Consider the following 22523-nt stretch of genomic DNA (forward strand, 5'->3'; position numbering starts at 1 on the left):
AACCCATTAAAGAAGTATAGTTGCCTTTGGGATCTCCAGATTTCTCTTTCAGTGCCCTTTGTCACCTTTTCCCAACCTGGGTCTTCTCTCCTGTCTCAGTATTTAGGTCTAATGCTTGCTTTGAGTCTCTCCAGTTACCGAGGAAAGCAATCCTATAACTACATCCATATGAATATTATGTTAGCAACCTAGTATTATACCTTCCTTGAGGTTATTTTCATTTTAAAGGAGGAGGGGTGGGGGTATAAGGTATAGTACCTATCAAAGGAAATGAAATTCTAATGGTAGAGCTATAAACACAGTGACATTTTATTAGACCATACAAATTTGAGCATGTAGGCTAAATATATAACCTGTCAGATACCAGTTCTTGTGATTGATCGATATTATCTATAGATCTACATAAGCATGAATATGATATAATAGGCATAAAACATAATGCATATAATAAGTGGTCTACATACATCCCCTCCTTTCATCCTTCTCTCCACAGTGCGTTGACAGCGACGTAGTCTCCCATTTATGAACAAGTCAAAAAGGGAGTGGTTAAATGACTTGGCCAAATCTCTCAGAGAGTGGCAGAATCAGTATTAATGCTTGTGGACAACATATTTTCTATTCATTACTTATCTTGTTTCCTGGAAAATTTGATTATTAAATCCTACTACCCCAGGAAGCTAGCTTGCCTACCCACTGTTTCCAAGATAGCTAAAATAAATAGTTGTATAATGTCATCTTACGTTTGGTAGTATATCAATGACATTTTATCTTTTCTCAGTTGCATAGCTGAATATTTCCTCTTTGCATCATGTGGTTTCATGATTAGTTACCCCCTGTGGTAATTTTTGTACCCATTTCATTACAGTTACTCATAGTGATTTTTATTTTCAGGACTGTAGTTGTCTAGCTAGCCAAGCCATCCTGCTGGGTATACTGCTCAAAAGAGAAGGGCCCAACTTCATCACAAAGGAAGGTAAGAGTACATGTCTAAGAGAACATTTTTAAATAAAAAGACCTCTCTATTTTTGAACTTGTATCAATGCATAATGAATATCCACTAAAATGTTACAAGTTATTTTCTCCTCTGTTAAACCTCTTTTTTAAAAAAACTTTTAAAAGGAAAATTCATACCCCCTTCTCTGATTGTCTGAATGGTGTTGGAGCCTGGATTCTGCCTGTGACTGTTAACCTCTGATAACTCCATAGTTGTTTATTGACAGTTTCCAGTTTTATTTTCTGTATGTTTTCAAGAACAATATTGAATCATTATAGCTATAAAAATTAGCTCCTTCATGGTCTGCAGCAGCCATTTGAAATGGAACATGGCATTTAATAGAATTATACTCTCAAGACTTTACAAAAATAAATCATTCTAATCGTGTTCATGTCCACTCTGCATTAAGGATGAAACCCAATTATCCCTGAAATCTACACTCATATGTTGAGTCACTACTCTAAGGAATCCTTGAATTCTACATCATGGTCTACTTCCAGCATTTTATAATACAGAATAATGTAGGATACATTTCAAGTATTTAATGTCTAGCTACTCAAAGTTTTTAGCTCATCTGAAAGTTCTCTGTCCAGAGATGCATATTGTTTGGTTAGAGTTAGAAATTGAGTTGATATTCTAAACAGCAATGTAATTAATAAGATTTATAGTTCTGGTAGTGAACTAAACATAATTGTTTATTCAAATAAGGTCTACTTAGTTTTTGCATTATTGTAGCTAAGAGATAACCGTCTTGAGTATTATACAGTGAATTGAATAGTCTTAATTTTTTAACTTAATATTATTAAGGCAGAAGAACTCTTAAGCAAATTTCAAACAGAATCCTTCATGTTTCTAATTAATCTTGAAACTCAAAAGTGTAAACAGGATCCTAGTTATACTGAGGACATTTATCAAAATTTATACTTTAAAACAATAGGATAATTAAAAAGCAGACATTTCATTAGGAACCTAGAATTCAGAATGGTTATTTTAGTAGTGCTTTAAAATGAAACAAAATTTATATAAAATAGTTTATAATGAAAATCTTGAGAGAATTATTTTTTAAACCATTTTTATAAACTTGGGAGTAATATTCATGTGTTACTTAGATATTTAAAAGACTTTAAATCTTTTAAATCTGCAAAACCTTATATATTGAAAATCATAAGCATCTACAGAATCTGAATATAATTTTATCCAATTTGTTATAAAGCTATAAAAATAAGTTCAGGGTAAAATGATAAAGGTCTTGTTCTTTACCCTTGTTTACCCTTTTTTGTGCTCTGTCCTGTCACATGGTTAATTTACTGACAAACCAGTCATGAGGCCAGACCACATGTAAATTGCTCCCAAAGAATGAAACCCAGTGGTATTTTTTTGAGCACTGATATGTGATCATGCACATAACAGAATCACCATAAAGTTTTTTTGAACAATGAAGAATTATGTATAGTCAGTCTATAGTATTTGTTCAATTTGCTGTATTCTGTTTTTTATTTTCTATAGTAAATTAAAATAACTTATTTTTATTTATTAAAAACATAGATTGTGTATTAAGAAAACAATGAATTTCAAGAAATAAAGTACTTATCCAAATCATATACTCAGAAGGGCTGGAGACATTCACACTATATATTTGGGTTACATATTTAAAAATGTCAGGTTGTTCAGAACATTAATGGATGAATGTATTAACTCTAATGGAACAAAATGAAAATTCAAGAGTGTTTTTTTTTAAGGAGAATAAATGTTATGCATTTAATTAAAAGCATTTTTCAACAAAGACTCTATTATCTGATGTCTAGGTACTGTTTCTGATCACATTGAGAGAGTCTATAGAAGAGCTGGCAGCAAAAAATGTTGGTTCGTATTAGCGTCCTTGTCGTTATGTTTTATTTTTATGTTGTCATATTCAGTATCCTAAAGATAATGGACCAGTCTTAAAGGTGGTTATTCATCCTAATTTTTACTTTTCAACTCCAAGGTTGCAGCACTGTGACTCAGCCTACTTTCTAAGGATCTGCCTACATTGCATTTTATCATGGCTCTCCCAAGTTATTAAAAACATATCTGGGAGTAAAGACACCCATAGGAATAGAACCTGGAGAGGATGCACTGGAAGGATGTTCCAATGACTCTTTCCTACCCTGCACCTCCTCTGTCCCAGCAAGATGCTTTAGGTTCTAATTTGTATTTGGGAAACTTGTTCTGTTATAGAAGGTCATGAAGAGACCAGTGTTTCATTTAATCACAAGCAAAAAATAATATACTTAGGAAATAGTTCTCTCATGACTTAAGTTGAATGAATCCCAGTGATTGTAGTTGCTTCATAAGAAGTAACTGATATGTTCTGCAGAGGTAGTCTCTTCCCAGAGACTGAAGAAAAATTAGGTAAGTTGAGATAAGATTGTTTAATTTCACAATGGGGTAGGTATGTCTAAATGAATGCCATCTGCATTTTTGAAGCAATTGTAACAGTTTTACTAGCAAAATCTAACATTTTGAAATTAAGAGTATATAAATATATATATTTTTTAATAACCCATTATTATCTAATTTTGAAAAAAAAAGTTTCAAGCAGTGTCATAAGAAACTCCCTTAACCTCACTGAGCCTCAGTTTTCTAATCTCTAAAATAAGGGGATTAGACAAAACAATCTCTTAGCAGTATTTCAACTCTATGATTTATAATAAATATACCATTCTGACCCAGAAGAAATTATATAATAATCCTGTGGTTAAGTCTCAGATTTTCGCTGTAAATTCTCAGCACAGTAAGGCATGCAAACCAATAGATGTTGCTTTTTAGTCAGTAAATTTCAAATGTGGTCTATAGTCTTATCTTCGGTTAAGCAAACCTGTATTTGCTTTATTTTTAATACTTGTATTTTAGATAAATCATTAGCAAACATTTAGAGTCCTGACTGTTATGTTTAAAAGAACAAACTCCTGGAAGTTTTATTTACTGTATTTTCCCTTTTATGGCTTTCCACTGACATACCCAGGTTGGCGGTACGCTACGGGGCTGCATTTACCCAGAAATTTTCTTCCTCTATAGCCCCACACATTACTACTTTTCTGGTACATGGGAAACAGGTAACATGCACGGAATGTGGAAACTCAAGCTGCTTGAAATGTGTGGGCTTATTTGCGTCCTGAGGGTTAAATATGTCTTTTGGTCTTACAGTGTGTGGGTGAAAGCTTCTCTAAAAGTAGGAAGTGTTTGTTTCACTAACTTTATCAGATATGACTTAATTTTCTACTAGTTCATCTATGTTGAGATTAAGCAATGTAAGTGTTTTTTATAGGTCAGCTCCCATAGATATCCTGAAATACAAGAAAACAGTTTTAAACCTACATTTTAATTTTATTTGCTCCATCTAAAAGTCCCACATGAATTTTTACTTTTGAGGGGGCAAAAATGTCTTATGTATTGCAGGTGCTGTGCTTAAAAATCTGTTCTCCTTACAGTCTAAGACTTTTTCAGAAATGTAAAAATAGCAGTGTGAATTCCTTCCCCCAACATTCTGGCAAGAAAAAAAATGCTGGTATTTCATTGTATCACTTCCTAAAATTGAGTACTAAGTGAGTCCCCTGACCCAGGGATTTGGTTGTCTAGGCACCTAAAGAAACTTGATTTAAAGCGGTTATACGAATAGAGGGCATGTACCAGTGACAGTCTTAATAATGAATTTTTTAATACAAAATCAGAATAATCAATTCTTCCTCCTATGCCACTCCCTGCCAAAGGGATAGTTAGGCTCCCTTTTCTTTCTTTTTAAATTGTTAATGGCACAAATAATGCTGGTGGCAGAGGTGAGGATAAGGCTATCCCTCCCTAATTCTGGTTGGTCCTACAATCTGGGAGATTTCAGCTGTGAGGTCCAGTGTCTTGGGGTCAGTGTTTCCTCCATATTATTACATGAGGACCTAACTGTGCATATTTTTAAGTTTCCCCGTTCAGGGGCCCCACTCATTAATCATTCAGATTTGTCAACCTCTGGCCTGCTCTCTCCTTTGCCCCCAGGTCGGTGGTGCGCCATACAGCAAGTCTTTTAAGTAAACTAGTGGACAGCCTGGCCCCATCCATTACTAATGTTTTAGTGCAGGGCAAACAGGTAAGTATCTGATTTTCAGACTCTTTGTCACAGTCACAAAGGTTTCTGGGCAGGACCCTGGCTTTTAAATATGGCAAGCCTCAGTGTCGTAGGTCTCTCATAACCACATTTACAACGGCTCAGGCATTTCTACAAAAGGCTCCTTCCCCAAGCAAAATCTAGTCTTAAAGATGCACAGATACTAAGTATTTGCGCTGCACCTCAGAGCTTTAATTTTCAACTTCTGTGTTAACTTGAGATCAGTGAAGATACTGACAAAGAAAATGGTATGATACCTGCTAAAGCACTCCAGACAGGCTTAGGATAGGTAGAACAAAGACAGGGCGCAGTGAAGGGCGCATTTTCCCCTCTACTCCGCTTAAGATTCTTCTCCCCCTTAGAAATGCATTGACTCCCCAGATCCTTAACCCTCTGGGCCACCTCTCCTTCCGGCTCCTCCCCTCCCGCCAAGGCCAGCTCTTGTCAGCTCCTCGGCACAGAACCATCTCCAGTTAGCAGTCCCTTTCTCTGGGTTCTCACAATAGGCCTGTGACACTCCTCACAACCTGCCCTGGATCCCGGTTCATTTGAATGTGTGTCTCTCACCCCAGGGTAGGCCATGAACCCCTGGAGGCCATGGTCCATGTCTTGTCCAGCACCTGTCCCAGTGTGCCCAACATGGCCTTGGAGAGGCATTTGGTGAATGTGGGTTGAATTGAGCCCGTGCACGTGGGTATGTGGAGTGGAATATGGCTGCTCATTTTTTGTTTTATTTTCTATAAGCTCTAATTACCTGGCTGAACAATCATTTGATTGGAATGAAAACCTGTTTGCTTTCTATCTCTTCTTTGGGAGTATGTGTGCTTTGTCATGTCTTCCTGATAGTTAACCTAGGGATATAATAATACAAAAAACTTTAACCTTCTTTGATGGAATCAACCCATTGTTCATATCTCAGGGCTCTTAATTCATTAAAACTGAAATTATTTCATCTTGACATCTAGCTTTTGAAAAGTTGAAAGAATATTTTATTCTGTAATATTTAATACTAATAAAAAAAACTCCTGAGAAAAATTTAAATCCTTTTTCACATACGTTATTTTCTATTTTCTCCAAATTATTAAGAGGTAGAATTTTCATCCTCATTCGTCAGCTAAATAGACCAAGACACGGATAACTTGTGGGGTGCCTTTCCTCACTGCAATCCTCAAATCCAGCCACAGAGTCCTGCATTGTTGCCTTGGACTGAGCCACCCCTTGAAGAAAGTAAACAGGCTTTGGGAAGCTATTTTTCCTTGGATTTTAGGCTCCTGTAGTATATCTGAAAATATAGTTAATTCTACGATGTATGAGAAGGTTTTGGCGATCTCTGAGGTCACTGGCACCTGACAGTTGGAGAGGAGGGGGTAGGTTAGGGTTGGTCATGTCCATTCTGTACACTATCTAGAGGGGGATTACAGCCTGTGTTTCTGAGATTCTGTTCACCAGAGCAGAATCCTGGAGGCCTTGGAGCCTGTCCTGAGGCTGTGGCTGGACCATTGCCCACCAGACCAGTACATCTCCCAGGGAAATAGTCACTTACAGAGCTGGGTACCTGGGAGGCTGACAGCTCTGCTTCAGGTGTATGAAGTCCATTCATTGACTGCATCTTACACTTTTACAAAAAAGAAATGAGAATGGAGCATTCCAAGTGTGCAACTGCTTATTTATGAAATTCCACCCTGAGAACTGAAGTAATATTGTTTGTACAGAGCACTTTCAGATCACCTCAAGCTCCCTGGAATGAAATAGTGCTTTAGTCATCATTGCCTCCAGAGGCAATGATGTGCCTTCTGTTTGCTTTCTTCTTTACTAGCTGACATTTTAATAAAAGTAATCGCACTTGGACTAACTGGTTGGTACCACTTGTGTTACAATAAACTAGCAGTTCTCAGTTTTCACTCCATCACAAAGTTGGGGCAGAAGACCCCTGTCCTGCTTTCTCCCCTCATCTCAGAAAACACAGGGCCCTTTGATGTCCTCTTCTTTTTCCTGCATCTTATAATCGTGCACTGTACAAGGAAGAGAGAGGGAGAGGGGTAATGAGGAGGAAGGAGGGGCTGCAGGCTTTTCTGGGAGGCAGAATGCTAAGGCGAAAGGAGAAAGGGAGAGCAGAGTATTTATTTCTCTTGCCCAGGCTCCACAGCACTTTTGGCTTTGAATTTTCATTGCCATTTCCCTCTGTGCTTTCTCATTTCGCAGGCTTGTGGGCAGTCTTGTTTATTCCCCTCCACAGGCCAGAGATAAGTCAACAAGTATTTCAGCACTCACTGGGTGCTTAGAACTACGCCAGGAAAAGTGGGGCTACACTACAACTCTATGTCCTTGCACCTGCCTTTGAAAAGATTACAGTGTTGTTAAAGAGCAAACACTTCCACATGAGAAACTGTAAAAGAAGTGAAGGATATACTCTCAAACATAGACTGTGCACGAAAGTAAAACTAGTCAGTGTATTCTGGTTTCTCTGGGGAGTTTCTAGTACTAAAGTCATTCGGAATAATTTTATCTCAGTAGTTATTTATATTCCTTCCCTGCTTTTATCCACTCACCTCCACTCTCCTAACCAGGACCCTCACCTGCCCTTGTATTTCAGACCAGACTGAACCATCATGAACTCCAGTGGGAGTCATGCTTTGAAAGCCATTTTAATAAATAGCAGGAACAGTTATTCTACCTAATTCCCTAGCTTGCATAGAGTAATTTCATCCTGCCCGTCATCCTGAGCCTTGAATTTTTTTCTTTTATCTGTTAGTAGCTAGGAAATTTTTACAATAAAATTCTGCCACCTATAGGTAACTCTGGGTGCCTTTGGGCATGAAGAAGAGGTTATCTCTAATCCTTTGTCTCCAAGAGTGATTAAGAACATCATCTATTACAAGTGTAATACCCATGATGAGAGGGAGGCGGTCATTCAGCAAGAACTGGTCATTCATATTGGCTGGATCATCTCCAATAACCCGGAGTTATTCCGTGGCATGCTGAAAATACGAATTGGGTGAGTAAAGTACTTTGCATTTGCATAAAGAGAATTGTTCAAGTGGTCCTTGGCCTCTCTGAGTGAAGTGCTGGCCCAGATCTGGTGGGCATTTAGGAAAGTGCATCTTGCCCTAAGTCATAGAGACAACATCTGGTGGTATGAAGAAATAAATACTAGTGGCCTGAAAAAAACCCTCCTGTTAAACATATTTAACTCCCAACATGAGATGTAGGGGAATAACTCTGTTCTCTGGTAAAATCAAACTCCAGGGGTTTAAACAGGTGTATCATGTTAAAAAACAAACAAACAAACAAAAACCCCATTATGCACAAGACTTGTAAAAAATCCTGTAGATAAGTGGATAAGACTTAAGAGAAGAGTGGGGTTTTTTTTAGTAAAACTAGGTGTCAGGAGGACACACTCAAATAAAAATTTGGTCCTTTTAAGAATATTATTCTGTATCCATTTTCTACCAAAATCTAAATTTTAGTCATTAAAATCGTAAGTGTTCTGTTTGGAGAAGTTGAAAGTAAGGCTCTGGTGATCTTGAATCTTCTTAGTCAAGCACTGTGTGAGGCAGTGCAGTAAGCACGTGACCAGGCTGTGGCATCCAGCAGAACTGAGTGCAAGTCCAGACCGCCACTCATCATCTCAGTGGCCTGAGGCCAAGTGGCTGAACCTCCCTCCTGCTTTCATACTAGCCTCATTGTTTTGTGTGAGATGAAACAAAATAATACATTAAAAAGGCCTGCCACAACCGAGTAAAGTACAAATGCTTCTTTTCATTTTTTTAAACATATTTTTGATTGTATTGAATACAGGTATCATGTGAATATGTTCTAATTGTAAAAAAGTCAACAAAAAACAATACTTGAGCATATAGAGTAACCTAATATGTGGCCAATTTGGGGGATGTTCAAGTGTTTGAAAAGACTATGTAGCCTGTCAGGCGCAAATACATGTGAATGTGTGTGAGTGTGATTAAGTGTTTAGCTTGCTAGTTGTATAATTAGATCATCAATATCTTTACTATTTCTGTCCTACTTGACTTTCAGTTGCTGATAAATTGTAAAATGTTCTCCTGTTTATGAATTTGTCAATTTCTCCTTGCATTTTTATCCGTTTTGCTTTATATATTTTAAAGCTTTGTTTTTGTCCATGCTACCATGTTTGTTTGTTTGTTTGTTTTAAACGTTTCTTTAATTAATTTATTTATTTATATTTATTTTTGGCTGTGTTGGGTCTTCGTTTCTGTGCGAGGGCTTTCTCCAGTTGCAGCGAGCGGGGGCCACTCTTCATCACGGTGCGCGGGCCTCTCTCTGTCGTGGCCTCTCCCGTTGTGGAGCACAGGCTCCAGACGCGCAGGCTCAGTAGTTGTGGCTCACGGGCTTAGTTGCTCCGCGCATGCTACCATGTTTTAACAATGTGTCTTTCCTTGTGTCATTTATTTTGTAATTGAATTATTTTTAAAAAATTATTTTTAATTTCAAACATCTACAAAAGTATAGAAAATAGTATAATAAAGCCCATACTATTACTCAGCTTCAACAATATCATCATATGGCCAATCTTATTTCACTCATACCCCCCCACTACCTACCTCACCCACACTCCCGTCTATATTTAAAGCAAATCCATCTTATCATTTAATCTGTAAATACTTCAGTGTGTATCTGTAAGACATAAGGACTTTTTAAAAGCATAACCCATGATCCCATTACAATGCATGAAATATAACAAATGAATTCTTTGTGTCTAATATTACTGCCATGCCTGCTTTCTTTTTTTGTTTTTATTAGCTTGGTATACTGTCTTCCATTCCTTTACCTTCAATGTTCTTTTTTCATTTTGTATAGATATGTCTTTTATATTTAACATTCATGCCATATTTATTTTTAATCCAGTCTGAGATTATCTTTTAATAGAAATATATGTGATATTTGTGCCATTTCATTTATATTTTGACTTATTTCTGCCATTATATCTTGTTTTCTAGTTGTTTCCTTTTTCTTTTTCCTTTCTTCTATTGCTGGATTGATTTCATTTTCCCTTTCATTTCTTAGTTTTAATTTTGCATGTGAGTATGAAGCACTTTATGTAAAATGATTACCCATTTTTTCCTTCAAAAAATTACATTAAAAACTAGTTGCTTATTGGAAGTATCTGCATGCCTCTCGTTTCAACAATTCTCATTCTAGGAATTTAGACATACTTTAACAGCAGTCTTCATTTCATGCTTGTTTGAAATAGTGAGCCATACAATAAAATGCTGTGCAGCCATTACAAGTAACAAGATAAAGTCAATATACTGGCATTTATATATGTCCAAGATAAATTAAGTGAAAAAAAAAGTTGCAAATATATTGTTCTATTTTTTATAAAACAACAATAATACTGTATATATATATGTATAATGTATATGTGGAAAAATATACATAAAATCAGTGTCAGTTATTTTCTCTGGGAGATTTCTACTTTGTAAGTTATGTTTTTCAGTTTTATTTAAATTTTTTTAGTTGAGGTTATTAGTTTTTAAAGTGTTTACCTGATTTTAGTTAGAGTATATTTCAGGTGCGCTTCCCATTCTTTATCTCCTCTTTCTTTTGATTTGAGAAATGAATTCACTCTGCATAAAACTTGACCTTCATTTTTATCCCTTAGAATAGTTCCTTTCAAATATTAGGATGTATTCCAAATCAATTATAAGAACTTTGAATCATATCCTGATTTTTCGGTCTCTTAGCTCTAAAATTTTCAGCTCTAATTCTTGACGATGTATGAGGATGCAGAAATGGGTCTTTCATGTGAGTTGTCTCTAAATGAAAAGAGGTGTGATTCTTCGTATCCATACAGGTATTAAAAGTACTCTGTTGTCACAGATTCAGGCATTTCTCTGAGGCTGACTAAGAAGTATAGGTTATAACTCTTCCAAAGCACATTCTTTGTAGTAAATGTTCTATTCAGGGGACTCTTTAAGTGATAGTCATCCTTGCTGTGACTTAAGCAAAGGCTTAAAGCAAAAGTTAACTGTTCCCCAGGATTTTACAATGCTGTGTTTTTCAGCCTCTAAGTAGTTTTTCCTTTACTGCTTATTCAGCATTTTAGGCTAATTTATTCTCTCAAAAATCCAATGTAATTTTGTTCCTTGAATCCATCTGACCTGAAGCTTCTTTCTCTGCATGGGAATGAAGTATGTTTAGTTTATTATAAAAATAGTTTTCTTCCTGTTTTTGTATCTGCTATTCTATATGTTCAGTGCCTTCCGTGAGAAATAAAATACTCTTTTTTCCTCAAACTGTCACCTGAAATAAAAATGTCAGGACAGGGCATCTGACTTAGTATCTAATGATAGAAAAAAGCCTCCTAATGAAGAAATTTGCTGGGAAACTTTATTCACTGTCCTGAAACTCATCCTGGAATCAATTGAGGCATTATATTCCCATTGTGGGTAGTAACAGTGTCCCTGCCCAACTTATTATGTGTATTTCCCCCATATGCTAGACTCACAGGGTCAGCTGTAAACACTGGGACATTGTCAGTTGGGAAGGAGTCTAATTTTTTTTAATTAATTTATTTTTTTTTAATTTACTTTTGGCTATGTTGGGTCTTCGTTGCTGCACGTGGGCTTTCTCTACTTGTGGCGAGTGGGGGCTACTCTTCGTTGTGGTGTGTGGCTTCTCATTGCAGTGGCTTCTCTTTGTTGTAGAGCATGGGTTCTAGGCGCAGGGGCTTCCGTAGTTTGGCTTGCGGGCTCTAGAGTGCAGGCTCAGTATTTGTGGCGCGTGGGCTTAGTTGCTCTGCGGCATGTGGGATCTTCCCAGACCAGGCATCGAACCCGTGTCCCCTGCATTGGCAGGCGGATTCTTAACCACTGTGCCGCTAGGGAAGTCCTGGAGTCTTTTTTTTTTTTTTTTTTTTTTTAAATAAGAAGTAATTTATTTAAGACATTTACTTCTGCCAAGGATAGAAACCAAATCTTCTCTTCCTATCTGTATTGTGGTCTAGCCCACAGGAGATGTTCAATAAAATTTGACAGATTGTTTAATATATAGGTTATAAGTAGATTCAGGTAGTTTGCCTTGAGCTAGTGATGGGGAATTTAGGAAAAACAAAAGCATGGCTCTCTACTCAGAGAAAGAAAGGACTCTTTTAATTTTGATAAATGCACTTGGTTTGTACAAGTCATGTCCCTCAGGAAATGACAAAGTTAAACAGGGCCTTGTTTATGTGAGAATCTAGTCATACATATAGAGAATAGAAGGATGTAGCACTTTCCCCATTTATTAATGGAATGGTGTGGTTAATCATATCAGAGTATGGTACAAATTACCTTATAATGGTACTTCTCTAAGCAGCATTCCCAGTAAGGATCTAAGGGTATACATATGTGAGTAACATGTTGTTATTGCACTCAAAAGTTTACTCTGGTGAATGGTTTCATCCTCCTTTCCTCCTCCATCACCATAACCACATGTTATTTATTGCACACCTATTATATGCTAGACAATATGCTAAAAATACTTCATATATATTATCTGATTTAATCCATACAACTTTGAAGTAGTCACTAGGACCCCCATTTTAAAGTAAACAACCTGAGATTCAGAGAGCTTAAATAACTTAAATCAGTAAGTGAAAGAACTGGGATTTATACCCAGGACTGCCTGACTCCAAAGTTCTTGCCCTTCAGTCTTAAATACTTCGTGCATGTTTTCACTTATGTATACTGTTGCTCTCTTTTAAGGGAAACAGGCCTTACTGTTTGTTTCTAAAACCTTATGACCTTTATGGTCCCTTCTACATGATTTCAACCTATGACCCATTTTACTTTCAAGTATTCATGTAACAGCTATGATGTGCATTGCCTCCTGATGGTTTTTGCCTTTAGTTTGTCAGTCCTCCAGTCTAGGATCAGTACTATTTAGCATTGTACAGTACAAGACACACCAAGGAGGCCAAACAGTTACAAATTAACAAACAAAAAAAATAAGATTTTGCCCCCTTTATTCATCATGAGACCAAGAAAATAGGGATGATTTGGAACTGATTCTAGGTTAGCCCCTTGTACACTGCAAGAGATATATTAAGATACTATGAAAATTCAGCGAAGTTAAGTAACTTGCACTTGGTCATAAGACTAAGAACCATGATTTGAACCTAGGATGAATGACTCCAGAGTTCATGCTTCCCATCCGTCTTCCAGCTCTCATGTATATAAAGTAGGCAGGCTGTCCCTGCTTTGGCTTTTTCATTGGTTTGTGGCAGTTCTGGGTAAGGAATGTGAAGGTCTTTTGCAAAGGATAAAACTTAAACAGTATTGCTGTGACATTTGGTAATTTGAGGTCCTCTATCTTGTGGCATTTGGAGAGCAAGTGCCTCTGGGGATTTCTTTTTGCAGACCACAAATCCCAAGGAGGAGGATCCCATGCCCCACCCACCCCCTCCAACAAACACACACATACTCACCCTTGTCTTCCAGTCCTAGGTTTGCAAAGACCCTCTGCTCCCACAAGAGATGTTCACCCTAGAGGTATCCCTTTCCACCATAGTTGATTCTCCTTCAAGGCCCAGTGGAATGATCCCAAGCATTTCATAAAGAAACCTTAACTCAAAATCCCTTTTGGATTCTCTGCTGCCATCTGACATGGTCTTCCCCCTCCATCATCTGGTGGGACCTCATGAAGCACATGGCAGACACTCAAAAATTCTCCTGTGGGGACTTCCCTGGTGGTGCAGTGGTTAAGAATCCACCTGCCAATGCAGGGGACACGGTTTTGAGCCCTAGTCCGGGAGGATCCCACATGCCGCGGAGCAACTAAGCCCGTGCACCACAACTACTGAGCCTGTGCTCTAGAGCCTGCGAGCCACAACTACTGAGCCTGCATGCCTAGAGCCCGTGCTCCACAAGCGAAGCCACCGCAACAAGAAGCCTGCGCACCACAACGAAGAGTAGCGCCCACTCACTGCTACTAGAGAAAGCCCACGTGCAGCTACAAAGACCCAATGCAGCCAAATAAATAAATTAATTAAATAAAAATTAAAAAAAAAAAATTATCCTGTGCCTGCCCACGGTGCTCCTCCACCATATTAACAGAAAGGTTTTGGAGCCCTGTCTCTACTCAAGGGATATCTAACAACCTCAGAGAATTGCAGTTATCCTGTCTGTGGGGCTTGTGGTAGTGCCCTTCTGAAAAGAAAAAAGATATTTTTGTATCTTTTTAATATATTTTTATTGCACTTTATTCTAAATAAATTTTACTCAGACCTCAGCTCCTTAAATGAGCAGCTTCCTTGCATTTACTGCTAGCAGCAAACACATACTCTATTTATATGTTTCTTTACAAAATTTACCTTGACTTAGTCCCTGGAAGGTTTTGCTTAAAACCTTGCTTAAAATTGATGAACAAATTATTCATTTATAGAGTCCTTGAGTGTCAAATTTCTTATAAATTGTTGAATTTCTTGCTCTTCTAAGTCACCCGTTTGTGTTTGTAGCATGATTTTAAAAGAAAGAAGGGAAGGGATTTATAGAAAACATTCTTTTTTTATTTCCTTATAGGTTAATTAAAGCATTTCAAACTCATTCATATCTGACTTTTTACTGTTGTTTCTATCTTTTAAATGTTGATTATGATTAAAGAGATTGATAGTTTAGCCAGCTTTTAACACCATATTCCTCCTGAAATGCTAACATTCATTAGGCTGAATGGACATAAAAAATAAGAACATTTGTCTTAGTCATGGTACATCTTACACATAATTCTCCTGCACTATGTATGCTTGTATCTCTCTGGTTTTTTTTTAAAGATTTATTTATTTTTTTATTGATTGATTGATTGATTACTATGTTGGGTATTCGTTTCTGTGCGAGGGCTTTCTCTAGTTGCGGCGAGTGGGGGCCACTCTTCATCGCGGTGCGCGGGCCTCTCACTATCGTGGCCTCTCTTGTTGTGGAGCACAGGCTCCAGATGCGCAGGCTCAGTAGTTGTGGCTCACGGGCCTAGTTGCTCTGCGGCATGTGGGATCTTCCCAGACCAGGGCGCGAACCTGTGTCCCCTGCATTAGCAGGTAGATTCTCAACCACTGTGCCACCAGGGAAGCCCTATCTCTCTGTTTTAACCTCTCTCTCTGAGGTTTTTGGATTTTTAAATTTTATTTATTTACATCACCCACTGCCTCAATTGCTTTAAACCAATACCACCATGTTTCTTTTCTCTTTTTTCCAAGGTTAATCCTGCCAATGCAATTTCTTCAACATTACTGCTATCAGGCACTCCAGTGAACAAAATTAACCTGCTCACAGGAATGGTATTCTAGTGTGATAATGATTTGATTTGCTGTCTCATTATTGATTTGTGCTCCAGCTTTCATGTTGAAATAGATCAAGTTCCTGACAGGCCCATTACTGTAAAGACCTCCAATCAACTGCTTTCTGTTCTAGGTCTGTCATTCAGGAGACAACCCCTGAGGATATATGTTATCAAGTCTTTTTCATCCCTGCTTTTCATACTGCCAGGACATCCTCTGTAAGCCGTTATGATCCATGCATGTCTTGTCTTCTAATGCCCACAGCTGCATCTGTGGATCACACACCCAGTGCTTAAGAGAAGTCCGTTGGTGTCATAGGTACCAGACTATAACATTGCTTGTGCAGTAAAGGAAAAAGGAGATAACTGCAGCTCTTGAGTTCATTAGCATGGTTTGATACTCATTCATAGTACTTTGCTTTTGACATTTGATATGAGGTAAAGAAGTGAGATGATGGAGTTCTACCTCTATTCTGTTATGATTAGATCAGAGGTAGAGCGGGTGAGTGATTGTTCTCCAGTTACCAAACAGGAAGCTCCCTTTGCCTCATCAAATTGTCACCCTCTTTGTGTTAATAGGAATCAAGCAGAACAGTCCCTTCTTGCAACTTTTCATCTCCTATCATATAGCTTAGTAAAATGCTTGCACAGACAGTTATTTGTTCACTTGTTTAACAGTAAAATTGGCAAATACTTCTTAGTATCTTGAAATAACCTCAAAATGATTATTTTAAAAATTGTTTCTTGCTATGGATCAGTGCTATTCTTTATAACATTTTTTTCAGAAAATGTCAGCTGTTCTGATTTACCAGTGATGTCAGATTTCCATGTACCTTATTTTATATTTCACTCCTTAATTGGGGCAGGTTGGAAAAGAAAATGCCAACACATACACAACATGCTAACCAACCTCACACTAAAAGAGTTTTTAGAAGGTTAAACTTATTCCCAGGACTGTAGAGGAGTACTAAGCCGCCGCTTCACATTTTTCCAGCGGTGTGGAGGAATTCATCGTCAAGTCAGACCACGCTACGTTTGAAGGTTGATCTGGTCAGTAGCGTGCATCTGCCTCTCTCTCATTTGCTTATCGTCAAATAGAGCATGTCCCTGGTTCTTTAGACAGACTGAATTTATAAGGATCTGGTCCAAGAATAACCTTCATTCTTTTGACCTTCCACAGTTGCTTGCTTGCTTGCTTTCCCCATTTCTCATTAAGTGCTTTTACATTGGAATTGTCAAATCAGGTTTGGTGACTTTGTCAGCAGGAATGAGGGTAAGAAGCCAGATTTTCCCATGCAAAGGAATTAATGCTCTTTTGTATTAGTAGTTCTAAAAATGGATTAAAATGTCTTTGATTTTCTAAACTGTGTGACTCACTTGGTTAATTACATTCTCTAAGTGTCTGACTGTTCATATATAAGGCTATTTGGCTGTTTCTGTTTTAGTCTTTTGAAGAATTCCAAGCTAAACAGATTAACTTGGCCAATATTTTTGAATGAATAATGTATTTTTAACAATCTGACAAATAAGTTAGATTCATTTGTGCTCAAATGAACCTTCTGGGACTTCCTTGGTGGCGCTGTGGTTAAGAATCCACCTGCCAGTGCAGGGGACACAGGTTCGATCCCTGGTCCGGGAAGATCCCACATGCCGCGGAGCAACTAAGCCCATGCGCCACAACTGCTGAGTCTGCGCTCTAGAGCCCGCGAGCCACAACTACTGAGCCTGCGTGCCACAACTACTGAAGCCTGTGTGCCTAGAGCCCATGCTCCACAACAAAGAGTAGCCCCCACTCGCCTCAACTAGAGAAAGCCCGCATGCAGCAATGAAGACCCAACACAGCCATAAATAAATAAATAAATTTATTAAAAAGAAAAAGTCATCTTCTTTCTTTGGTGGCCGCTGAGTACAATGTTTTCTACAATTTGCTCACAGAACTGCTGAGATTTTGTAAATAGAAGCCTGAGGGGAAATATTTAGATCTCCAACTATCTTTGTTTATGGTACTGAAGGTTTTAAAAGGTAAATGTGATAGATAATGTTTAGTTTTAATAACTCAAATTTTGGGAGGACCTTAAAAAGTAAGTGTTTTAAAAAATTTAGTTACTTATTTTAGAAGAGGATACCTCCTGAAGTGAAATCAATACGGCACTTCTTCCAACCTGAGTTTGAGAAGTCAAATAAAAGGAGTTTGCTAACATAATTTGAACATAACAATTGAACATAAAAATTGAACTCTATAATTTCAAAAGCATTTTAACAGTTTTAACATAACATTGTCTTACTTATTCCTCAAAATAATTTCATAAAATGAGCTGAACAAGTAATAGTAATACAGTATTCCCATTAGAAAAATAACTTGGAAATGGGGTTCAGTTGGTAAGTGACAAAATTGGTATTCAGGTCTGTCTGCATTGTTTTTTCTTTTCATTATGAAAATATTTAAATGTGTAATAACAGAATAGTTTGGTAAATTCCTATATACCCATTATTTAAATGGGTATAAGCAATTATTAGTAATTTATATTTACCATATTTGCTTTTTTTTTGGCTGTAAATTATAAAGGAAGTTTACAGCCAAATGACATTTTGACGTTTACCCCTCAATATTTTAGTAAGTATATATCTAAAGTAAGAAAAAGGACATTTTCTTAATAACCACAGTACCATTATCACACCCAACAAAATTAGCAATAATTCCTTAATATTACCTGGTACACTGTTTTTATTTGTATTTCTCTGGTTGTCCCCAAAATGACTTTGTTTTAAAAATACCAAGGTCCCAAAGAAGGCCCACACATGGCATTAGTTGCTACATCTCTTAAGTCACTTTTAATCTAGAACAGCCCTTATCCCATTTTTCTTTTCATGACATTAAGTTGTTTGGGAACACCAAAAGGCTGGTCTTCAGATTTTCAATTTGATGTTCCTTCTATTATACTGAGCTGCCTCAAATGTAAATTTTAAATGTTAAATAAAGAAATAAAATAATAAATAGAAAACAATTTTGTCCAACCTGTAAAATTAAAAATAGAATTTTTATATTATAAAGAGAGTCCGTGGAGCAGTTTATTGTAACTGAAATGTTGCTGTAACAACTAATTAGGTTTGACATAAATACACTACCATGTGTAAAATAGATATCTAGTGGGAACCTGCTGTATAGCACAGGGAGCTCAGCTCAGTGCTCTGTGACAACCTAGATGGGTGGGATGGGGTGGGGGAGGGAGGCCCGAGAGGGAGGAGATATAGGTATACATATAGCTGATTCACATATCATTGTACAGCAGAAATGAACACAACATTGTAAAGCAATTATACTCCAATAAAATAAATTTTTAAAAGAACTAATTTCATAAGCAACTTTAACATCAAAACATCCAAAGTAACTAGTAACTATATCCTTGTGACTTTTATGCTTGTATAACATTTTGATTAAATGTAGTTCATAATAATGAAGATGAACAAGTAAATAAATTCTAGTCTTTGGCAATAATATAGGTTTGGTCCAGTTTTGCTTTTCAGCTGATGAGAGAAGGGCAAATTGTACATCTTATCTCCGTTACATATTCTGTTGTTGCACATACCAGGAAACTCACAAACATGTTTTTTGTTGTTTGTAGATACCTTGTCATCTTTAGTGTTCTTACCAAAGAGCAAGTATTAAATATTTGTCATATACTATCAGTGGTAATAGTAATGTTATATATTTTTAAAATTATTATGTTCTATCCTTGTGTATCTCTCATGCCTTTATAATCTATCTCAGTGTCATGCAACATAGTCTGCATTTGACTGGCAGACTAGTTAAATTTCTAACTTCCAGAAATGGCAACAACAAAGAATAGTGAAGAGGATAGGAAAAAGAGCTGAGAGTTGCCTTATCAGAGGGATTGGAGCAGTCACAGGAGACACACTGCCTTGTGGCTTATGGCCTGGCGCAGTGGGCAGGGTGATATGCTTGGTTGATATTACTTCCTGCTCAACTGGAAACGATTACCATTTTTCTTACCATTTTTTCCATTGAGAGACAGTAAAGTCATTCCATGAGAATGCATCACTGTTGTTTTACAAACCAAACTTGGCAGAAAGAAGGACTTGAATCTTTTGATTATTTCCACCTAACTTTTTCATCTCTGTACCTGCAATAACCTGTAGGCAGTCTTTCAAAGAAGTGTATAAGAGAAAGATACTGAAATATTTGGGCACAGTAACTTCGCCACTTTAAATCTTTGTTGCTGTAACTAGACGTTTCTACCTGTGGGCTGGCTATACAGTACCCCCTTTGGGAGACAAAGCCTGGGTGAATGAAGACACGTTCTTTGCAGTTCTCTGTCTCTGTTTGCTATTCAGTGTTCACCAAAGGATTTAAGGATAAAGCATAGGAATCTGCTGTGTAAAACGAATTCCCTAGCTTTTCCTAATGGTCTGTAGAGTTCTGGTTCCCTAAGGCATAGTATTATTTCCTGAGTTTTCTTTGGTTTGCATAACTAGTTTATCCGAGTTCTTTCCTCAGAATACAATAAATGAAATGAGATGAAACTGTAAAAATACTTACTAAAAGCTTCTCAAGTTAAATAATAAAATTATTTACACATAAAATGATGAAATATTTTAGGCATTTCTAGGCATATAACTACCAGGCACACAAATAGTGCTCAATAATTGCTTTCCTAAATAATCACGTTAAAGCTCTTTCTGTAATAAAAATGTGTTTTATGAACAGCATTTAAATATCTATTACAGATTTTTTTAATAATAGGTACATGAACAGCATTTAAATATCAAAGAATAGATTCTTCTGAAATCTACTGATCAAAGTATGTTCTCTGACATACTAGTATAATTAAGTTATAACTAACTGTGTGCCTGTATTTCAAAGGCAGGTATTTCTCCTCTGTCCCTTCCAATTATAAGGGAATGACTACAAAATAAATGAAGTAGGTAAAAAATACTTGTCCGTCCTGGGAAAGGAATGTTTATATAATAGCATATCTCAGCCCATTTCTTAAAATGATTTATTTTTATCCTATTTGTTTTTTTCATATATCTAGTATTAAGAAAATAGTAGTGTGGCAGCCACTACTCATCAGTCTCATTTGGTAAGAACCTAAGTACCTGTCTATTTTCATGTTTTACTACCTAACCACATGTGCACGAGCAGGGCTCATTTTTAAGAGTCTGATCATGTCACATAATCTTTTTTTTTTTTTTTTGATTAATTTATTTATTTTTGGCTATGTTGGGTCTTCGCCTCTGTGCGAGGGCTCTCTCCAGCTGTGGCAAGTGGGGGCCGCTCTTCATCGCGGTGCGCGGGCCTCTCACCATCGCAGCCCCTCTTGTTGCGGAGCACAGGCTCCAGACTCGCAGGCTCAGTAGTTGTGGCTCACGGGCTTAGTTGCTCCGCGGCATGTGGGATCCTCCCTGACCAGGGCTCGAACCCATGTTCCCTGCATTGGCAGGCGGATTCTCAACCACTGCACCACCAGGGAAGCCCCTTTGTCACATAATCTTGATGGAAGTAATTATATCATCAGTTCAGGAAATTCAAATGGCCTTTTCTTCATTCCTCTCTGGATGGGTCAGTGCTGTTAAGGGCATTGCCAAAAGAAGCACAAGGTGATTTTATTTCAAGAGTTATTGATTCATGCTTTCCCTGTTTTGTTTCAGGTGGATCATCCATGCTATGGAGTATGAACTACAGATCCGTGGCGGATACAAGCCAGGCAGAGACTTATATCAGTTGTCACCTAGTGAAGTGAAACAGCTTCTGTTGGATATTCTGCAGCCTCAACGGAATAGAAGGTAATGAGGGTCCTTTGTTACCTACAGGACACTCTGGATTTACAATAACTATATATATATATATATATATATATATATATATATATATATATATATATATATATATATGAAATTAGTAAGGTATTAATAAGAAATAAAATGCAGCAGAGTATCAAAGACCAGTAGATGGGCAGCATACCTAGAGATACTAATTAAAATTGTCTTCAGTTATGATTTTGTGTTGATTTGAATTTTATACTTTTTTCAGGTATAGATTGTAAATGTTTCTTAATTTTTATTATTCTATGCAGAATGTAACACTTCATTCCACTTTGGTCAATTCCCTTTCTGATCCTTTGTAGTACTCGCCATCTCCTCCCAACATTTTGGCATAAAAGTTTGGATTTGGTAATGTTACTTAAATATCTTGCCTGTAACTGTGTCTCTCTGAGTAGACTCTAAACTTATTCAGGTAAAACTTGTCTTAGACTTAACTTGTGCTAACCTTAGAATAAAAGCAAAACAAATACTTTGGATTGCATTGAATTGAAGAGTTATTTTTATTACAGAAAGTGCTTTAATAAAATTATTGAAGCAAGCATTTATTGAGCACTATCTGTGTGCCTGGTACTTTCCAAGGTATAGTTATATGCCTAGAAATACCTAGAAAAGAAGTCTTCTGCAAAAGTATATTTGAACAAATGGAAGAACATCCTTGTTCTTAGACAGGAAAACTCAACATTTTAAAGATGTCTGTTACAAGTTTAATGAAATTCCAATAAAATTCCAACAAGCTGTTTTATGGAGTTAGACCAGTTAATACTAAACTTCCTGTGGAAAAACAAACATGCAAGAATAACCAGAAAAACATAAAACAAAGACTTGCCCTAAGAGAGACAGTAAAAATATTTAAAAGCCTTTATAATTAAAATAACGTCATGCTGGTACATGAACAGAAAAATAGAACAGTTAAACAGAATAAAAAGTCCAGAAATAGACCCCCCAAGAACATATGGAAATTTCATGTATGATAATGTCATGTATGACATCTCAAAATCATTGGGTCAAGGATGGACTTTTTAAATAAATAGTGATGGGACAACTGGATAGCCATTTGGAAAAGATGAAATAAAATTCATACTTTATACTGTACTCGAGAATAAACTCCAAACAGGTTAGTGATCTAAACGTTAAAAAAAAAAATGAAACCATACTAGTGCTAAAAGAAGACATGGGTTGGGACTTCCCTGGTGGCACAATGGTTAAGAATCCGTCTCCCAGTGCAGTAGACACAGGTTCGAGCCCTGGTCTGGGAAGATCCCTCAT

The 22523-nt window shown here is 37.0% G+C and overlaps 1 protein-coding gene across 4 annotated transcripts in view; it reads left to right on the plus strand.

Moving 5' to 3' along the window:
- The window catches only part of PHKB (phosphorylase kinase regulatory subunit beta), a 191816-nt gene that overhangs the window by 156460 nt on the left and 12833 nt on the right, over positions 1–22523 (plus strand). For 2 of the 4 annotated variants that reach the window (XM_082437693.1, XM_082437695.1), the window contains 5 exons: positions 892–973; positions 2800–2857; positions 3999–4089; positions 7922–8124; positions 21084–21218. In XM_082437693.1, coding sequence (XP_082293819.1) covers positions 892–973; positions 2800–2857; positions 3999–4089; positions 7922–8124; positions 21084–21218 — 569 coding nt within the window. Of the gene's footprint in view, positions 1–891; positions 974–2799; positions 2858–3998; positions 4090–5020; positions 5112–7921; positions 8125–21083; positions 21219–22523 lie in introns of all 4 variants that reach the window. The other 2 variants (XM_082437694.1, XM_082437696.1) reach the window with 1 other exon arrangement.

Source organism: Balaenoptera physalus (genome assembly GCF_965194825.1).
Source record: "Balaenoptera physalus genome assembly, chromosome: 19".
In the NCBI taxonomy this organism is placed as follows: Eukaryota; Metazoa; Chordata; class Mammalia; order Artiodactyla; family Balaenopteridae; genus Balaenoptera; species Balaenoptera physalus.